Below are 22,280 nucleotides of genomic sequence, written 5' to 3'. Positions count from 1 at the left end.
ACAAGCTCCCTCGCACACTGCAATCTGGATTTGCCGCTTATCTGTATTCTAATTTTAATAACTGTACAGTACTCTGCTTTGCTATTTGCTATAACTATTGTCCATGATGTAAATATGTAAAAAATTGTGTTTCTGTTCTGTTTTATATGTGGGGTTTTTTTATTTTTGTTTTTGTTTTTTTTGCTGCTGATACAACCAAATTTCCCCTTGTGGGACAATTAAAGGATTATTCTATTCTATTCTATTCTATTCTATTCTAAGTAAACCTGCAGTGTGAGAGCTAAGTACTCTAATAGAGTGATAATGTACTATAAATAAAGATGAATGTGCATGGCAAGCATGTACAAAGACATACATTATTCATTGTCTAATAAAACAATAACCATAACCTCAGAGCCAAAATAACAACGGAATAGCTTTGGGACCACTCTGTGAATGTCTTTGACAGGTCCAGCCAGAGCCAAGACTTCATCCCAATTAACCATCACCAGCTTTGAAAATTCAGTTCAATTTTATTTATACAGCACCGAATCTCTACTGCAGTTGCCTCAAGGCACTTTATATTGTAAAGTAGACCCTGATGCTTAGCTCACCCGCCACCGCTCTCTCCAACCATGTCCACCACATTTCACAGGATGGGCAAGGTGGATGACCCACAGTCATTTCTTAACACGTTTCAGGCCACAACAGGCCTGAAACATGTTAAGAAGAACCACTGCAGAACCACTGCTGCTGCTTCTGTAACTGTCATCTGGAGACAGGGAACGAGGTTTTTGAGTATGCCCAGAGGCTGTAGGAAGCAGCAGCCACATAGCCACATAGCCACAACCATTGGAGGAGTCATTGCCTATACTGGAGCTAGTAGTCCTTGAGCAGATGATGAGGCTCCTGGTGACTGGAGTGGATTTGGTGTGTTGGAGAGGGCCGTAACCTTTGCAGAGGACCACTTAGCAGCATGGTGGCCTGGCCCAGAGGAAGAAACATCCTGACCCCCACAATCTGGCATGGATGCCTCACACTAACACTCTCCGCACTGTTTTTCTCCTCAGATTTCAGTGGGAACAGGTGTTGCTCCTGACTCACGTGAATTTGTGCAAACATCAGCGCAGGAGAGCTGGAAGTGCACGCAGCCCGAACTCTTCTGCAGGGAGTGTCAGCTCATAGAGGTGGGATCCTTGTGGCCGGCCCAGACTGGAAGGACGTACAAAGTTCTGGTAAGGTGCCAAGGTGTGGTACACAATAGGCTATGGTGGACTCTACCAAACCCTGCTTCAGCCTGGGTTGTTGTTGGGTGGGAATTAGGTGTGTACATAGTGACTTTCACAAATATCCAGTGGTGTTAGGTCAAAATGTATAGAGTTGGGGCAGTGGTTAGCTCCTTTCTTGGTCACCCCTTGTTTCTTGGGATGGATTGGGCTGAGTTTAATAAGCTGGTGGGGCAGCGCTTATGACTGGGAACGACTTGTGGTATCTGTGCTGAGGCTGTCCAACACTGCTACCAGGGAGGAGAAATCCACAGGGCATTTTCAGGAGACCCTGCCACTTCCTGTGATTAACTCCAAGGAATATTTTCCATTGGAAACATTGGAAAATTGGTGACACTCTACACTCAACCTTGGTTTAAGAAATAAACATTAAGGGTCACATGGTGTGTGCTGAGGCAGAACAGTCCTTTGTGATAATTAGGCACAGGCTAGTATGACACACTGGAGAGAGAAACTCTGAGTCATTTGTGCTGAAAAGGCATCTCAGCTTATTTTAACCTAGCGGTCATCCACATGAGGTCTGATATTATTTGTTGGTGGTACCCCTGTGCAGCAATTTTGCAAGAAGTCTGGCACAGGCACTGTTTCAGATCATCTCCCGAGTTAGCATGCGTAAAAGATATTGACCAGAACACCTTATTCAATACTTGCACATTAAAGGAGCTGCATGAATTACTGGTTCTTTAGGGAATTCAGACTAGCACCTCAGTACTAGTCTGAAAAGCATGGGGATGAGTTGTGTGGGGATGAAAGAAGCTGTGATTGACAGCCAAGAAGTGGCAGTGTTCTGGTGACAGCCATAGTTAGAGCAACATTGCCATAAAGCCGAGGGCCACATCTTTGAAGCTGGGAAGTGTGCAAAGCAAAACAAAAAACCTGTGTAAACTGAAACTGCTGTGTCAGACTGTGTATGTTGGACACACACAGTAGCTTTCGTGTTACAATGTTGTTTGACTGAGGAGACAGCCGCTTCTTTCTTGAGAGAGAAACAATGGAGTTTTATATCTGAGAGAAACCGCAAAAGGTAGCTGAAAAGTTCATATGAGTGTATTCTATTCATGGAGGGAGGATACAACATAGGACTACCTTTCCATTTAATCACTGGATTGTGGTGAAATGGAAATGGAAAGAGTTTATATTAATCTTTGCTCGTAGTGCCCCATAGAAAGCTTTCCAAACTTGCAAATAAAGCTCTGGGCCTTTCTCAGAAATTATATCTACTGAAAGTCTGTTACTGAGAAAGACATGTTGGACCAATACATGAGCTGTTTTAATGGCGGTTTGTAATTTAGGGAAAGCTACAGAATGCTCTGCCTCTAAAACCTGTTTAATGGTTAGTGTTGCCTTCATAGTTCTTTTCAGTGGGGGAAAGACGCTGGGGAAAAGAATCCACAGGGATGTGTGCTAGAGGTTTCAGTACAGACAGAAAAAAGTTTGGGCTCTTTTCAAAACTAAAACATAATATACATTTAGAATTATACAAAGATGCCCTTTTCAGGGGAACACAAAACGAGTTAACAATTTAAAGCTGTTCTGCAGCAGTGGAGGTTTATCAAGTCTTGAAAGCTGGAGCTACTAATTCCTACAGGTGTTTCAACATTTCTGGATTACTTCCCCCTCTGTCTGCATAAAAGCAGTGTTGGAACACACTGTGGTGCCATACCCTAGTAAGCATCAGTTGAACAGTATTGTACTGCAGAAAGTAGTGTGTTGGTACACAAATGGTGAGCAAAGGAAAACAATGGAAGAGAGACAGACCATCATAACACTTATAAATGTCGGTCTGTCCTACAGAGAAACTGCAAAGAAAGTCAAGGTGTCAGTGAGTCCAGTTTCCTTCACCATCAAAGGCTCAGAAACAAACTGTGACAGGAAGAGGTCTGCAGACCCAAAGAGACGAGTGAACCAGTGGACAAGTTTCTGAGAGTTAACAGCTTGTGTGATGGTGGCTCACAGGACAACAGCTTCAAGCAGCTTCATAGTGGTCGTAGTGAGCAAGTCTCAGTTTCAGCTGTGAAGAGAAAACTTCAAGCTGCAGGTTTGACAGGATGAGTTGCAGCAAGAAAGCCAGACTTCAGAACAGGACAAAGAGGCCTGGCTGGGCCATGAAACACCACCATTGGACTGCTGAAGACTGGAAGAAGGTATTATGGACTCATGGATCAACATTTGAAATCATGCAGGATCTTTGTACGCCGTCAAGTAGGTGAAAGGATGGTTCCACAGTGTGTGGCATCAACGTTCAAACATGGAGGGGGAAGTGTGATGGTCTGAGGCTGTTTGCTGAATCCAGGGTCGGTGACTCGTACAGAGTGAGAGGCTCCCTGAACCAAAACAGCTACCACAGCATCCTGCAGCACCATGCAGGACCCTCTGGTATGTGTCTAGTTGGTCAAGGGTTCATCCAAAACATAAATCCAAGCTATGCCAGAACTACCTCAGGAAAAAAGAACAAGATGGTTAGCTTGAAAATCTGGAGTGTCCAACACAGTCTCCAGACTTAAACCCCATCGAGCTGGTTTGGGATGAACTGGACAGAAAAATAAAAGCAAAGCAACCTTTGCTTTTTTTTTTTTTTTTTACCTCCAACTGGTTATTTGTACTATGCGTTCATTTCAGAGTGCAATGAGACATTAAACTGCATAATTTTCAATAAAAACCTGAAAAATTGAGGCGTTCTAAAACTTTTGACAGCTGCAGCATAGCTGCCATCTTCTCCTCTTTAGACTGAACTGCTGTTCTGTCTAATTATTTATTTTTTATTTAATCCTGGTGATTTACAATCCAACCAAAGAGCGATATCACATCAGATCACAGGATCTGTAATTTAATAACAGTGCCAAGCACTTAACTCAATATGAGGAAATAATGAGGTGGTACAATATCACAAGATCTTATTACACCCTTGTTTAAAAATGCAGAAAATGAGTAAAAGTAATACAGGGACCAAATAAGAGGAGTTAGGCATGGGTAGATTCATCATCAGGAGTCACAATACATTTTATTTAATTAGTGTAACAGTTACCATGACCGGGATGTCAACCACCTGAGGTTCCTGTGCTTCAGGCAACGATGCACCAGTTGATATTTCCACAGCGCTGGTTGTTGTTGTAGTACTACAGTTGGCATAGACTGATAGACCAAAATGTTATGATCCTAAAGAGCGGGATGTTGCGGGGATTCTCCATCCTCTTGGTGGGCTTACATTGGTAAGAGAGTGCATCTGTTTAATGTGGTGAAAGAATGAGTTAAAAACTCGAAAATCCTGTTTACAGCCATTCTTGGATTCATTTTTGAGAGACCGAAGACAAATATGTTCAAAGTGTATTTTCTTAAATTTATTACGCAATTCAAGGTTCAAGTTAAAAACAGCTGCCGTGTCTCTTTGCTCACTCAGGAGAGCCCAAAAGAACAAAGAGCACCACACCCAGACAGCATACACTTTTAGTGCGGTCACTGAAACAGAGCGTTGACATGATTAGTCGAAAGAGTTGACGGTGGCATCAGGTCTGATATTGGTTCACGTTTCTTCTTCTGCAGTTCTCTGGACATCTCCTTATATAGAGATGACCTTTTTGCAGGCACTCCCATTACCATGACAACCACCACTTGCTCTCTGGTCAGGCCTGTAGAGTTAAAGAAGAGGGAAGGAGTGTAAGACCATTTCCTAACATTGGAATTTATGGCCCTGTTTTGGTGTAGGAGAGTCAGCCTTAAAGTTAATTATTTAATTTTGTGAAAAATACTATAATCCAATGGTGGTATTAAGATAAAGTCGCATTTTGTGTGGGCTGCTAGTTAGCAAGCTAGCTAACATTATCACTTTAGCTAAATGATCTTACTCCAGCTGTGAGATTTTACCCACAGGTTCTGTGGTTAGGTGTTGTGAGCAGAGGCTTCAGGAACCAAGCCAAAGGACTTTTGTCAAAACATGGATGAGTTTGATAAATCCGTACCGTCTGTGTTGCAAGGTAAGTCGCATTTTTCAGTTTTATGCTGTGTCATTAGCTAAGCAGCGTTAGCATCTGTTAGCATTGTTTCTGAAACTTCCACAGATCCTTATTCCCTCAGCTGCTGTTTACGACAGGGCTACAGCTATGAATTATTGTACTAATCCATTCATCTGCCATTTAAAATTCCCTCAGAAGTCAGTGTGCCATATGATTGCATTAGCAATAAATTTAATAACGCTCTATATTAACAGTTACACACTATATAGAACCACTTTATAGGATTATGTTTGTTCACAGATGTTGGCAGCTATCAGCGAATAGTTATCAGCTATTTTGAAACAAAAAAGACTTTTTATCCATAACAGCAAATGAACTGTACAACAGAAAAATACAAATGCTATTTATGGTCTCCTCACAACAATGATACGAGAAATAAACTGGGCCAATATGGCATGTTTGTTAACACAGAGACACACATGTTAATGTGATCTCTCCTCTCCCACTCAGAGACACAGGTCTCCCAGTGTCCAGCATTCAGACCTGAGGACACTCTTCATGTGAGAGAAAATCTGCTCACACAGACATGTAGAGCCAAATACTGTCAATAAGGCCTCTGCAATGTTCTGAAGACGGTTAAACTTGTCAGGTAGTGATGTCCAGCAGGTGAAAATGCAGCTCCATGAACACAGACAGCTGTGGATTCCAGCTGCTTCGATGTTATATGTATGATTTCTATACATTTTACATCAGATAAAAACTTTGGTTGTAAGCTTCAGATAATTATTTATTAAAAGTGAGACATTTTAAATCAGAATAAGAAAGTATTTGTGCCCCCCTTTCCCTGTTAATGCCCTACCTGCCCCCCTGGCAACACTTTGCTAGACCCGGCCCTGCACAGTTACCAGCTGTCAGCTACTTAGAAAAGGATCCTGGTGTTATCTGTCTCTCAGAAACAGTTCATAACTTCAACTCATCCATGTCACCTAAAAGGTAAACCTGTTTCTCCATCACCTGTTCAGCTCTGATGATTCAGTAAGGACATCTCCTGGTTTCATCTTCATGTTTCCCTCTCACCACATATCCAAACCCACATCATGACCAGCAGCTTTACAGCTGTGGCTCCAGCAAACATCAGCTGATACTAGAAATTAATATTAAATAAATTCTAACAACAGCTGATCAAGCTTAAACGTGCTGCTGTTGTTTAGCGCCACATCCACTGGTTTCCTCTTTCTGGCGCAAAGTGATAAACAAACAAGAGAGAAAAGCCGATCAGCTGATCTTTGATCAGTTTCATGATTGAAGTAGCAACAGGAGAGGGAGGGGAGAGAATGAGAGAAGAAGAGGCAGCTGCAGCGTAACGACAGAATAACTCCAGCTTTGTGTCTTTTTCCATTCTAACTGAAGTCCGGGACAAACTGTTCCTTTTCACCTCAACACAAAACGCGTAATATTTTCTCTCAATACGGGACGATTCCGTCTTTTTACGGGATGGTTGGCAACTCTACTAACTAACCTTGTGAATAAAATAAAGTTCACTATCAGTAACATCATAGCACCCACCCAGCTGTATAGAAACTCCGTCATGCTAGCTAGTACACAGTACGAGTTATTGTACCTGACGGTGAAAAGTCAGCACAACGAAAATAAACTCCACCTAAACTTGGTTTATATCTGACCCAGATAGACTGCAGGTCATAACTTTTTATCTGAAGTTCAGTTCACCTGATACTCGGACCGGCGGCTGCCTCGTGTCTCTCCTCCTGCCTCCCCTTTCTCTCATCTACCTGCTGGCCTCCACCACTTGCTAATGTTACTGAATCTGAGGAAGCAGCGTCATAGCCACCACCAAACAACTGAGTTATTTTTACACACCGACCAGCATCTGGCCAATCCACCACCTTTTATTGTTTATACCGTTACAAAGAAAAAGAAAGTCACCGGGCCACCGAGCAAATGCCCTGTATGCCCAATGGCCAGTCCAGCTATGGTCGTACCATCAGTTAACCCTTCACATACCAACTGTGGCACACGTGCCTAGGGTTGCCGACCCCTGGTGTAGACGTTATATTAACAATAATTCACTGTCCAACCTTAAATCTGTGGCTCAGAGTTTTACTGGCCCATATACATTTTTATTGGCTTGTGAAAAAAGTTGTAATTTTTATATTTTTAAATATCAATGTAATTTAATTGAGACGCCAGGCCCCCCTTTAGACTCACCCCTGGTCGCTTATAAAACAGGATGACTGCTGTCAGCCATTACTAAGCTGTATAAGTTAAGCATAGTATTTTAATGCAAGTTCTGGAGACTTGCTGCAGACTTTTTGCTGGTAAAACAAACAGCAGAGGATGGAGCAACTACAAAGTTTGTTGATCAGGTGCTTTGATGAAGGACTCCCGCTAGCTTTTCCCAGTAATTATTTTAATAGTGATTAAAGGAAAGCGCTGCTGTTTTGGACGCTAGAAACACATTTTCTTTCACGTTACCTGCACTCACCATCTCAGTAAGGGCTCTGTCTCTTCCTCTTCAGCCCCTTTTCCATTAGTACCTACTTGGATCGACTCGGCATGGTTTGCCACGGCTTTCAGGGTTTTCTATTAGGTCATACTATTATTTTACTCTGGCGCAGTTCCAAGCAGGTATTAAAATGTGAAGTCATCAGACTGCCACCAGTTGGGTACCAGTGCACTGTAACACAGTGCCGCCAGCAATTACTGGGGCCATTAGAGACCACAACGGCTGAAGTGGAATCGAATAGATTGGAAGTGGTATAGTCAAATGGACACAATTTACGGGCACCGACTGGCGAGCATCAGGAGGCAGAGTGGCCTCGACTCGGACACGGCATTTTTAGAAACTGTGGTAAAGGACGGTGAGTGCTTCGTGTGTTCAAACATAATAGTACTTGTTGCGTGTTGAGTTCACTTTGAACAAGCCTGGACATTTTTTAATAACGCCATTGTCTACTTGCTGCAATAAAAACTCCATGCTCTGCATGTTGTTTTGCGCTAGCTGTGCATTAACTTCCTCTTCATTGTAAAGCCATATGACCAACATCTGATGAACACTGCTAGTATTAATACGGGTTCATTTTTTCGTTTATGTTGTAATGTCATGTCGTGTGCGTCCTTATGCTACGTATGTCTTATGTTTCAGAAATGCTTTCTACATGTGAGGGTTTTTCGTCCACCACCATTAGCCTTGACCTCCCTTGTCTGTGATTCAGTTCTGGTTGACGGCGTCGACATCTACACCTTTTGGCATGACACAGAAACGGCTCATCGCTGGTAGGACGCGATGATAGGTTTCATACTATAGAGAAAGAAGTCCAAACCTGACCTCACAAGTGTTCCCATGGAGATGCAGGCAGATGGCAGATGTGTTAAACCAAGATCAGTGCGAACACCACATCCAGCTGCCGCTCAATGAGGCACGGGAGCAGGAAGTTGCCCTGCGAAGGGAGGAAATGGCACAGGCCACAGTCTTCAACCAGGCATTCCTCAGTCTGTTTTGAAGCCTCGCACGAGCAATGGATGGCCACTCAAGTTTCACCTCCCCCCTTAACCTTCCACATTGGAGATTAAAAAAACAAATTTATACTTTACATAGGTTTGTACCCCTCTGTTCCAGGAGAGGCTTACCAAAAACTTAGCTGTTGCAAATAATAATAATTACTAATTGTAGTTATTATTAATATTGTACATATTTTCAAATGTTGCTGCATTTAATAAAGTATTTCAAGCCTATAATGTGTGCGCATCACGGTTTGTTGTTTTTAAGCAGTCATTACTAAATGACATTTTTCACCAAACTTTTGTTGCCCCAGTAATAAAAGCTGTGTCTTTGTTGTGTGATGTCACCACACAATGATGTGGTGTGTCCATAATTCTGTAAAGTGATTTACACCACAGGAGATTTATCCCACAGCCGGACAACTCTGTTAGCATTTCAGTGATGTGAAAAATGTAACAGCCCACATGAAAACACAGAATAACTGCAAAAGTAAACAAACTTTATCATTTATATTTCATTTGGCATCTAACAGCAGTATTCCTGTAAGCACATGACAAGAGGTGAGAATAATATCATTAACTGGAGCACAAGAAGTGAAGCAGAGCGTCTCGTACATGCACGTTTAGCTCCTGCTCTGTACCACCCTGTCCTACAGCTACCACAGGCTGCAGTGGCAGGTACATCCCATTGTCATCATCTTCATTCATTATCTTTGAAAAGCAAGAGGAGATGAACAGATCCAGTAAATGCTCTTTTATCTGTAATCGTTTGGTATCGTAATCTGTCTTAATCTATTTCTATTTTAATGTTGTGTTCTGTGTTTTATTTATTTATTATATGGGGGAAAAGTTCTGTCATCCTTGTGCTGAGGTCTGTGGTCATCCACCGGTTTTGTTCTAGTAAACCCAACTTTCAGGAACACCTTTAGAGCTGTTCAGTTTTAGCACCACTGAGAGTCAACAAGTCTGGTCTCAAGTCGCTTTATAATGTAAGGTAAAGACCCTACAGTGTTAATTTATGACAAATGTTCACTCGAATTCATCAGTGAAGTATAACTGACTGTGTGCATATACAGGATATTTGGATATTAAAGGATATTGTATCATGGGTGAACAGACCAGGATGAAAGCCACATATTAAGCATTTGACTGAGGCACAACAATCAAAAGGCAATGATTGCAGCTTAAATGTACTCTGGATAATCTTAAATGTGCAAATATTGTTACAGTTTTGTGTTTTTCAGGTGTCCTGTTTGAAGAAAACACTTTAAAGTCACTTTAATACATGCATATTTAAAGAAAAAAGAAAAATGCTCCACCTCCATGTATTAGCTGTTAAGTAATTTTATGATGAGGATGGATGTTGTCATTATTTTTTAGTATAGTTTTGAAAATTAAAGGATATTTAACATTAAATGTACCAATGTTGTTGTTTACTAAACACGGATTAATTTAAGTTTAAATTTAAAAACCTTTGAGCAAATGGTGTATGAGGTCTTCTGTTTGTCTATGCATTTTCTTTTTTGCACTGTACAACACTTTCAGCAAGAAAAGGGTTTTCAAGAAATACTGTTATGCTCCATTTTATGCCATTCGTCGGAACAAGATCTAGAGCGTGATTAAAGTGGTGCGTAGGTTCTTTTATATTTTGATTATTTGTCTTGTCATATTTAGACAGTTGAGTCTAATAATAGATTAAATGCTTCGAGGATTCTGACAGTTAGTGTAACTCAGGGGGGTTGATTCATTTAAACTAACATAATCATCCTGTTGTAACCACGTTTTTGAATAGCACGGTACATTTTTTTGTTGATCAGTTATTATTCATGGATTTACAGGGTCTTAGAAGAGAGAGACCTAATGTTTAATAATCCACATTTCATTGTGTTACTCTTTGGTGCAGATGTGGATACTGCATTGTTCTTTCTTTGTGATTTTTTTATTGGTAATGTTTCAGTTGGGTTTTTTTTGCAGATTTTTGGTGTGTTTTGTGGTGGTTTGGAAGCAGACACAGTCCCCAAGGGGATGGGTGTTGGGAACAAAAAACATGCTGTGGAAGAGAGCCAGAGAATAATAATAAGTAATGATTCAATGCAGAGAGGTGTATAAACATATGGTGAGTGAGAAAAGTGACTAAAGAAAAGCTTTTACCCCATCTGTTCAAGGATTGGCTTATGCCACCATTTGTCTGCCACCTAAAAATCCAGTTTTAAGATCCCTTCCCAGACACTTGACACAGTGGTTATCAGAGGCATCGTAACATTTCATCACTCATCCATGACACTGGAGAGTACTGAAAAAGTCACTTGGATGAGTAATCAATTGTTTTTTTTTAATGTTTCTATGTTTTGGAAAATAATTACAAAATGAACTTGTAAATTAATTTATTAATGCAGATTTTATTTCACAATTCATTATTAAGCACAAAAGGCTTTATGTTGATGCGTGTGACTCTTCTGGTCCTCCATAACCAGCAGCCTAGGCCTCTTGCTGCACAACTAAGGTCAGCTGATGCAGCCCCAACTATATGCTTTGTCAAAAAGGAAAGTTTTAGGCATAATCTTAAAAGTAGAAAGAGTGTCTGTCTCCTGAATTCAAACCTGATTCCACAGAAGAAGGGTCTGAAAGCTGACGGGCCGGCCTCTCATTCTAGTTTCAATCAACTACATTCAACTGAAGGCTTTTCGCTGAGTTTTTAGGACAGCCAAAAATAATGAATTACAGAAATACAGCCTAGCCCTCCGGTTTTGTGCACCCCCACCCCCTTACTTTAGTGTTCCCAATCAAAATTGACTGGTCCTTGTTAACTGCTATTAAATTAGCACAAAAAACATTTTTCACCACCAAATTTTTTATTCAACATTCTTTAGCTGTGAACAATGTCTCAAAGTAGTGTTTAACATGAATACATGGAATTAGACATAACATAACTGCAGTAAAAATACAAATAGGCACTGAAAATGTATTACAAAATGAACATGTAATGTAAAAAACGAATTAAAGACCAAACTCAACATGAAGCTGTGTGTGGGTGTGTGTATTCATGCACATGAGTGGCATGTGACACTCAGATGAGGTGGGCCTTGCAAACATAGGCATCACATTTGCAGCATCTTAGGCTTGTTTTGTTGTCTCTAGGGCCACAGAGCTCACAGCACTTCCTTTTCTGCCCATTTGCTTGTTGGGAGAGAGCAGCAGCTGGGGCTAGGGCTTGCACACTCCTAACCAGACTGGCAGAGGCTGGAGTGCGGGGAATGTGCTGGCACCGTTGAATAAGAGAAGTCACCAAAGCTTTCCCCAGCTTTGCTAGGAAAAGTCTCCTCTTGAAACTCTTCCCCGATTCCAGGTTGGGTCGATGGCTGTCCACACCACAAATGTAAGCAGACACATCAAGGATGTTGTGGAACAGTGCCACAGGCCAGCGGGCTGTCAGTCACTTGCAGGTATATGTACCAGTAAGCTGCAATAAAAGGAACAATAAATAAGAGATTAGGAACAATATTTAGTCTGTCGTACACAAATGCTATGATTCACATAAATAAAAATAAAATAAAATGCATGATGTATGAAACTTTACATTACCTTATCAAGGTAGTCAACGCCTCCTTTGTTCTTGTTGTAGTCCTGGATCATAAGGTGCTTCGGGTTCTCTGTGGTGCCGACAGCGGCGTGTTTGTGTAGCGTGCTCATCAGGATGACAGTTCTATTCATCTTAGGAACATATGACAACAGTGTGTCAGTGAAAGCAAATTTTGATTACAGTGCCTCTCTTCCTCTGGTCGTTAGCAGCGCAGGGGAAGTTCAGGCTTGTTCTTCCTCACTGTCCCTACCATGGTGAGCTTTCTTTTCAGCAGCTCCTGACCAAGAGCATATGATGTGAAGAAGTTGTCACATGTGATATTGTGCCCTTGGAGACCGGTTGTCATGTCCAGCACAACACACATGCCCTGTTTTTTTTTCGGACTTTCCAGTACTGGGTTTCCCCATGTATACCTGCATATTCCAGGCATAGCTGCTCCTGGCATCACATGCTACCCAGATCTGTATTCCATATTTCCCTGGTTTGCTTGGAATGTACACCTTGAAGAAAACGTGACCTCTGAAAGGAACCTGGCACTCATCAACTGTCACTTAGGGGCCTGGATTGTACATAACTGGTAGGCACTCCACCCACCTGTTCAGTGGCCCATTCAATGGGTTGTTCAGTGGGGGTCATTCAGTGGATGTCGTTCAGCGGCCCATTCAGTGGGCCGTTCAGTGGGTGTCGTTCAATGGGTCGTTCGGATGCCCCTTCAGTGGCCCATTCAATGGGTTGTTCAGTGGTCCATTCAGTGGGTGTCGTTCAGTGGGTTGTTCAGTGGCCCGTTCACTGGACAGCCCACTGAACGACCCATTCAGTGGGATACCCATTCATTTCCTATGCCGGGAACACCATAGATGTAACAAAGTTGATTCAAACACTTAAAATTCAATGAAAGAGGCAATAATCACTGTTATATGTTTAAGTGCACAGTGTAGAGCAGCGGTCCCCAACCCCCGGGCCTCGGACCGGTACCGGTCCGTGAGTCGTTTGGTACCGGGCCGCGAGAGTTGAGGCTCAGGTGTGAAATGTATAGTTTTCAGGGTTTTTTATCGGTTTTCAGTGTTATTTTCTTATCGTTTTTATCGTTAACTCGGTTTTCCTGGGTCTTTTCACGTGTGTTAGGAATAAATCTTCTTTTTTTCGGTACTGGTACTAGTTTTATTTTGTTGTATTTATCCGCGACACCTTAAAGGCGTGAAAATATTGTCGGGCATAAACCGGTCCGTGGCACAAAAAAGGTTGGGGACCGCTGGTGTAGAGGATGCCATAGCACCTTGAGGCAATCGGATGTAAAACGCAATATTTAGGAGTTTGTTAATTTGTAAATTGGACAGTTAAAAGTTTGGACACACCTTCTCCTTAATAGTTTTTCTTTATTTTTACTACTTTCTACATTGTAGATACATATTAAATACATCAAATACATGAAGCAAGATATGCAGAATTATGTAGCAAAGAAAAAAATAATAAATAACCCTAAATATGTCTTATATTTTAGACTCCTCAAGATAGCCTTTTTTCAATGAGCTTCATTATGTAGTCACTGGAAATGGTTTCTATTTCACATGTGTGCCTTGTAAGGGTTTATTTGTGGAATTTCTTGCCTTCTAAATGGGCTTGGGACCATTTGTTGTATTGTGCAAAAGTCAAGTTGGTACACAGCTTACACAGGGATGTGTCCTGTGTAAGTGAGTACACTCTCTACATGCACTTTCCCAGATCTACCCAAGCAACTCAACTGTGAAGTTCCCAAACAACACAACAGTGGTCGGGCTCATCACAGGTGGAGATAAGTCTGCATACTGCATACAGGGACGATGTGGAAAAACTAGCATCATGTAATAACAACTTGGTCCTCAACACTAAGAAAATAATAATAGTGGACTTCAGGGGAAGCAGATCTGACCCTCAGCCCACATACATAAACGGGAACTGTCTGGAGATGGTTTGACTTGAACTTTCTGAGACTTAAGAAGGCAAAGCACCAGCTCCACTTACTTAGGCTCCTGACGAAAACATGACACGGGGAAAACAAAATATTGAACACACTTACTGAAATGTATTTATTAATTCGTACAAAAGCCTTTGTTTGTGATAATAGCTAAATTAGTCACAACCATTGCTCAGGTGTTTTTTCACAGCCTCTGAAAAACTGCAGCCGCTGCACCAATCTGTCTGTCAATCTCCCGCTCCCCTTACTCGTTAATAAGACCCCAAAAAACTTAAACTCCTCGAATGGGGGAAGCAACTCATTGCTGACCTGAGTGGGCACTCCATCCTTTTCCAGCTAAGGGCCATGGACTTAGACTTGGAGATGCTAACTTTCATTCCCGCTGCTTTACACTCCAACTCACTCCAGTGTGAGTTCGAGGCCTTAAGAAGATGAAACCACTTCATCATCAAAAAGCATAGACAAGATTCTGAGACTACCCAAATGGAAGCCCTCAACCTCTCGACTACACCTAGAAATTCTGTCCATAAAAATTATTAGGAGAATCATTACAAAGGGCAGCCAGGCAGAATCCAACATCCACCAGGAACAAGTCCGACTTATTGGCATCAATGCGGCCCAAGCGCTTGCACCAGTGGTATAAAGACCAATTGGCTCATAGCAACGGGTTCCTGAAGCATCTCCTACAGAATACTCAAAGGGACACGGTCAAATGCCTTCTCCAAGACCAAGAAACACATGTAGGCTCTGGGCAAACTCCCATGCGAGCTGGTCGAGTGTTCCACTACTGGGATGAAGATTGCGTTGTTCCTCCTGTATCCAAAGTTCGACTAACAGACTAACTTTGACATCCACAGCCTTCAGGAATCAAGGTGAACCTCATCTACCCTCAGGGCTCTGCCACCAACGAGTTGTTTAACTGCCTCAATGACCTCACCCCCAGTGATGGATGAGTCCCCCCCTTCATCCCCAGATTCTGCTTCCTCTATGGAAAACATCTGGTCGCAGCAGATGGCCGCCTCTCCCTGGGCCTGGGTGTGCTGGAGGTTCCATCCTCTTAAGGGAGTTTTTCCTTCCCATTGTCACCAAAATGCTTGCTCATGGAGGATCATATGATTGCTGGGGTTTTCTTTGTATTATTGTAGGGTCTTTATCTTGCAATAAAAAGCGCTTTGAGGCAACTGTTCTTGTGATTTGACAGTATATACATAATTGAACCTCCTTAATCCTTAGTCCCACAGGGTTAACTAAGCCTGATAGGATTCCTTCTTCAGCCTGATTGCTCTGTTCACCTCAAGTGTCCAACGTCTGGTTCAGGGGTTACCACCAAGACAGACAGCTCATTGCAGCAGCTCATTGCAGCAGTTTCCACAATAGAGGTGCTGAATATGCTCCATTCGGACTTAATGTCCCCAGTCTCCCTCAGAATGCTTTCAAAGTTCTGGCAAAGGTTGGAGGCCTCTGTTAGGCATTCCCAGAGTGTCCTCACAATACATTTAGGTGTGCCAGGTTTATCCAGCATTCTCCCTCACCACCTGATCCAACTCACCACCAGGTGGTGATCAGTTGATAGCTCATCCCTCTCTTCACCTGAGTGTCCAGAACAAATTGCTGCAGATCCGATGATACAATTACAAAATCAATAATCAACCTGCAGCCTAGAGTGTCCTGGTGCACTTGTAAATAACCTTATGTTCAAACATGTTGTCTGTTATGGACCAACAGTGGTTTTCACAGTAACAGAACACCCCACAGATCAGGCAGGCCATTCTTCCTAATTTCACCCCTCCAAGTATCACTGTCATTACCCACATGAGCATTGAAGTCTCCCAGAAGGATGACAGAGTCTCCAAGGGGAACACCCTTGAGCACCCCACCTAGGGACTCGAAGAGGGCTGTGCACTATGAAAGTTCATTAAACACATAATTGTAGATGACAGTCATGGTCAGGCACAGGGAACAAATCCTCTTGTCCACTGGGAAAAACTTTAAAATACAGGAAGTGAGCCAAGGAGAAACTAAGATACCTACCCCAGCCCACCACCTCACACCGAGGGCCACACCAGACTGGGCCAGAGACCAGCCCCTTTACAGGAGACTGGTTCCAGAGCTCAGGCCATGCGTTGAGGTGAGCCCAGCTATATCTAGTCAATACTGCTCAACCTCACGCACTATGCTAAGGCTTCTTCCCCATCAGAGAGGTGACATTCTGTGTCTCAATTGCAAGCCATGATAGCTAGGCATTGGTCCACAAGGGTCTCTGGCCTTGGCCGCCGCCTGGCACACACTGCAGCCAACCCTATGGGGACTCCTGTGGGTGGTAAGGCCTACAGGAGGGTGGGTCCATGTCTCTTCTTCGTGATGATCCAGCCAGTCCCCATGGACGAAGGCCTAGCCACCAGGTGCTCTCCCTCTGGTATCTTCCCCAGGACTTGAGACACATTTTGTAGACCATCAGCTGGGACTGAACTAGCTAATATTAATTTGAACTAAGTGGCAGGATTGCTTTCTAAACGCTGATAGATTTCAACTTGTGTCTTGACGCTCTGTGCCTCTTGGACCTCTCTACTTCATTTGTTTAATACGTTTTACCTGTATCATATCTCATGATTACAAATAACTTAATCTTTTGACATCTATGGTACAATTCCTTTGTATGTGTGTATAGGATGGGTCGTTACTGACATCGGGTGAGAATTTCATGTCAATAGCACCTTTACAAATATTACTTAGAAAATGATCAATATTTATTTTCACCTGTTGCATACAAAGAAGGATTAGTTATGGTTTAAACAATGTTTAACACATTATGATTTTTTAAAAATAATTTAGATATTTTTTGTGTATTTTAGGACATATTGTACATGCATTTATGTACAAGAAGGTTCAATTTGATGGGACTCCCAAAATTTTAAATGAATGTTAAATGTTTTAGGAGTCTCATTTTAATCCAAACCAAAGGTGTCTAGTGTCCAGTCTCATTTGGAGAGTACAGTAAAATGGAGAGGGAGTGTGTGATGATTTTTTTTTCATTCTGTCTTTTCTCAAAAAGCTTTTCAGCACATCAAAAAACCCACATTTTGTTTTAACAGGAAACATTTCTCCTCACACATTCACATGCATAAAACTCATGTACCATGCCACACCCACATGCAGAGAACACATCTACTGTTGCACACACCCACACGTTAAATGGCCATTACTGAAACAGAACATTGTGCCATTTAAGCTGTCAAGACGTCACTCAGATGTAGCCACTCTATTATTCCTACCCTTCATGTAGGAATAATGTAAAAGTTCCTATTTTTTTCCAAACACCTCCCTTTGTGTGGATTTTTAAATTTACTTTAAGGCTGTTCATTTGTTGAATTAAATAGATTTTTAGTCTCTTTCTATGTACAGATCTAACTAACATTCACTCACAGCACTGAAAAAGGTTAGAGCAAGTTGTAGGTTTAATCTCTTGACCAAAGATATTTGGCCTGCAGACCAGAGCAGATGGGGATCAAACCACCATCCAGTGGACGATGAGAGTCAAACCTTAAATACTGATCCGTATGTGTAGGTTTACGGTACACATCAGCTTTTAAATGTCCCCCATTACTGATGGAAATCCCATAGTCTAAGAAGGCTAACCTGCCACTTTTCATATCCTCCCTGGTGAATTTGATGTGTTGGTCCACCGAGTTAATGTGGTCCTGAGATTAAATTTTTACGCAGGTGTCATCCACATACCTGAACCAATGACTTGGTGGTGTTCCAGGATAGGATAGCAAAGCCCTCTTTTCCACTTCTTCCATGTACAAATTGGCCACAATGGGTGAAACTGGGGAACCCATGGCACTCCCATGTTTCTCCCTGTAATGCTGACCTTTGTATGTGAAATAGGTGGAATTAAGACACAGTTCAAACACACTTGGTCGGTGCTGATAGTGGTCTTGTTGCTGAGGTTGGGGTCATCCTGTAATCTCTTACGAACTATCTCCAACACTTCAGTGACTGGAACATGAGTGAAGACAGATGTAACATCGTACAAGACCATGGTTTCATCTGCCTCCATAATGACATCGCTCACCTTCTCAACACAATCCAAGGTGTTCTGGATGCGGCGAGTTGATTATATAGACAATTGGTCTTAAAGGTGCACTCTGTTTATGTTCTTTGGTAAACCATACAGACTTGGTATAGATTCCCCTGGGTATAGCCTGTGGTATGAGGTCCGGTCAATAGCATTGTCTTGTTCTAACTGCTTCAGACAGTCTATCACCGTCTTCCTGTAACCACTTCCTGGGTCTCGTTTCAGGGGCTCATAAGTATTTTTGTAGTAAGTAAGTTTTTTCATCATAGTCTTTTTGGTTTAGCGACACAGAGCACCTACCCTTGCCTGCTGGAAGGATAATGATGTTGTTGTCATGACTAACTGATGGGATTGCCTTCCTCTTCTCCATGCTGATGTTGGATGCTGGGGGCTTTGCATTGCTGAGACAGGCTGAAACTTTCATCCATAGTTGCTCTGTTTCCACGTCTGCAATGCTGTTGTATCGAATTTACAATGTAAACAGTCATGAAAATAAAGAAAAAACATTAAATGTGAAGGTGTGTCCAAACTTTTGATTGGTCGTGTATCTGTGTGTGTGTGTGTGTGTGTGTGTGTGTGTTACTGCTGGAGTCTCTGAGACAGTATCGTCGGGAGGTTGACTCTGGACTAGGGCATCTGTATCCAGTAAAGGTCCTAAGGCTAGTCCCCCCCCCATGCCAACCAAGCCTACCTCAGACAGGAGGTCATATAAGCTCGGATGTTGCTCGGCATAAGAAGGTCCGCATCAGGTGTTGAGGACACACTGATGAGAAGTCAGTTACCAGAACAAGCAGGCATAAGTGGGCAAGAGATGAAAACAAGGCGCTAATGGATTGCTACAGTGCAAATATCCCAGCAGAAGGGGTTACATGAAAAGAAAGTTGTGGACCTATGGAATGTTTGATACCCAACACCCAGACTGATGGTGAAGCAACGTAGCGGCTGACCTGAAAGATAGGATCATGGTGAAGCTGGAAACCTGGACCCTCTGTGGCCAATTACCAAGACTGCATCAAGTACCATCTGAAGGTCTGCTAGAAAATGTAAATGCAGCATTATGCATAATCCCTACAATTGACTACAAGAAAGCCTATGACTCAATGGATCCTGGAATGCCTAGAACCTTACAAGGAACTCATTAGGAACTCAATGGGGAATTGGTGAACAACAATAGAGGCCAACTTCAAGCCAATTGCAAAAGTCACTTTTAAGTGCGGGATCTACCAAGGAGTTACCCTGTCCCCACTGCTGGTCTGCATAGGCCTGAACCCCCCACAGTGAGATCACTGACATGACTGACTATGGATACAGATTACGGAATGACACAATTATCAGCCACCTCCTCTACTTGGATGACATCAAGCTGTAGTAATAGAAATGTAGTTGGGTGGTAACAAAGAGAGGGAAGACTGTCAGAACTGAGGGGATCGCGCTAGCAGAATGCAACATTGCAGACACTGAGGATGGCTGCAATTACCTACAAATACATTGGTACATACATAATACAAGTACATTGGTTCCCATTTGCTTAGAATCCACTTGGGTGCTAGGAAAGCTGTGATGACCATATACCTGCAGAGGGTCAGGCAAATCCTGAGGAGTCATCTGAACAGAAAGAATAAGATCTGGGCTATCACCACCTACTCCCTGCTGGTGATCATGTATGCTGCTGGGATTATAAACTGGGATAAGGAGGAGATTGAAGCCATTGGCATCAAGCCAAGGAAGGTCATCACCATGCATAGAGGGATCAACCCCAAATTGAGCACCCTGAAACTGTACACTAAGCGAAAGGTACGAGGCCAAGGACTAGTGAGTGTCAGAACCACTGTCCAGGATGGGACAACAAACATCCCTGGGTACATCAGGAATATGGCCACAGTCGACCGAAAGTGCTTATTGATTACCTAATGAAGTAGAAACCAGAGACTGAAGAAGGTGGAGCAAGAGGAGGAACCATCATGCAAGGACAGGGCCCTTCATGATATGTACCACCGGCAGACAGAGAAAGTGGCTGATACCCAGAAATCCTACCAGTGGCTGTACGCAGCTGAACTGAAAGACAGCACAGAGGCACTAATCATGGTAGCACAGGAGCAAGCTTTGAGCACAAGATCCTTCGAGGTTGGGGTCTATCACACCAGGAAAGACCCCAGGTGCAGGCTGTGTGAAGATGCCTCTGAGACTGGATATGCCCTTTATAAATCTTGGCCATCATCATCTTCAGAGTTATGCTGTAACCAATATGATCATTGTTACTGTACATGCACAACAAAATTGTAGGTGCCTCACACCGACTCTGCCAGAATAAAATATAAATAGGACACAACAGGAATGAATGGAATATATACAAAACAAGAGAAATATATGCAACAACAATAGAAAGGCACACAATACAGAAGAAGTTGTAAAGTGCTTGGAAGCAGACTGTGGCTCGATAAGTTGGTTGGGTGTGAATGGGTGGGATGTGGGGAGGTTGGTGGATGTTTGTTTACTGTCCGAATGGCCCAGGGGAATAAGCTGTTTGTGAGACTGAAGTGTAGGACCTGATTGATGTGAGGTCACTTGCAATTGCCCAGGCTAGTCGGACTAGAGGATTAATCTTGAATCTTTTTTCAGACCTAATGATTCCTGTATTCTCCTGCAGGTGAGAGGTCAGTGAAAGCAGCAGTACCAGTGGATGGAGATGATGTCCATGCAAAGTAAGTATTCTGTCACCATAGCACCCAGCTCTGGCCTAAGTTCATTGTGGTAGTAAAAGCTGTGGGAGGAAAACAGGTGGTTCTTGGAAGCAGTATCTGCATCATTAGAAGAAAAAAAGTAAAAGCAGTAGCTACATGAGTTGAAATAGGAGTAGTATCTGACACAAGCAGCAGGGATAATTAACAGAAGCAGCACTAGTCGTAGTAGTTGATATAGTAAAAAATAGGTGCACTACAAGTAGCAATATGAGCACTGCACTTATTATTAGGACTAGCTGGTATACAGGTACAGGTAGGTATATTCATAGTAGCAGTGATTAGTAGTAGTAGTCTTGTAATAGTACAAGCAATATATTTCTGCTTTTGTCATTCATTTATCTATAAATGAATGCCACTTCTTTAGTAAAACCATGGAATTATTAGGACTACCAGCAGCAAAAATCATAGTTACAGTACTTACAAAACAAGCATTAATGGTAGCTGTAATGGTAGCAATACCAGAATCATTTTAGTAGTTTAGTGCAAATAGCAGTATTTTCAACAGCAGAGGAAGTAGCAGCACTGGCATTAGTTGCTGAATAAGTAGCAGTAGTAGAAGGAACACTAGTGGTAGTACTGAGTGGTAGCATTTAGTATGAAGTCCAGTGTTTAATCCTAGCAGGAAACTTAGAAGTTATAATGAGATGTGGTAATTGCATTAGAAGTAGTATATACTCTAGCAATAACACCAGTATCTTTAACCCTCTCAAGGCAGGCGTTGCCAATTCGCAACAGTTAAAAACTAACAACCTGATTACCCCACATACATATTTTTTTTACTCAGAAGTACCACTGCAGGACTTGGTTGTGCATTAGCAACAAAAAGTTTAATTTGAGCTTGAGAGGGGTAAAGGTAATACTACCAATAAAAGGTTGTACTTGTCACAAAAAGATTAGAAGAATTGGTAGTAGTTTAGTAATAGTACTATTCCAAAAATGGTAGAATTAGCAGCACTACATGCAGTTAGACCATTCAGTGAGCTGTGCGAGGCTACTCACTAAAGAGTCTTAGTGCAGTTTGACCTGAGTCTACACCCAGGCTCTATGGCCAGCAGCCCACAAGCTCAGGCTGTGCCCAATAGAAATGGAAGAATGCAGCGACTGGGTTATTCTGCCAGAAACAAGACTTTTTTTTCTGAAGCAATGTTTGAAAAACATACTAACTAGTTATACAGAGGAAAGTTTTGCTAGAC

At 42.3% G+C, this 22,280-nt stretch overlaps 1 protein-coding gene and 1 pseudogene across 1 annotated transcript in view; one reads left to right on the top strand and one right to left on the bottom strand.

Annotated features, from left to right (window-relative positions):
* The window catches only part of LOC148094730 (uncharacterized), a 48,483-nt pseudogene extending 29,405 nt beyond the window's left edge, over positions 1–19,078 (bottom strand).
* Positions 1–22,280, top strand: part of jupb (junction plakoglobin b) — a 95,372-nt gene that overhangs the window by 24,268 nt on the left and 48,824 nt on the right. Inside the window, exons 2-3 of the mRNA XM_087837229.1 lie at positions 1,050–1,214; positions 20,994–21,048. Of these exons, the coding sequence (XP_087693355.1) occupies positions 21,027–21,048 (22 nt within the window). The 5' untranslated portion in view covers positions 1,050–1,214; positions 20,994–21,026. The remainder of the gene's footprint in view (positions 1–1,049; positions 1,215–20,993; positions 21,049–22,280) is intronic.

Source organism: Neolamprologus brichardi, unplaced genomic scaffold, assembly GCF_056152115.1.
Source record: "Neolamprologus brichardi isolate AB-2024 unplaced genomic scaffold, ASM5615211v1 NODE_ptg000031l+_length_7269946_cov_1, whole genome shotgun sequence".
Lineage (NCBI taxonomy): Eukaryota > Metazoa > Chordata > Actinopteri > Cichliformes > Cichlidae > Neolamprologus > Neolamprologus brichardi.
The sequence above is the reverse complement of the archived record's forward strand: the minus strand, read 5'-3'. Positions and strand labels throughout refer to the sequence as shown.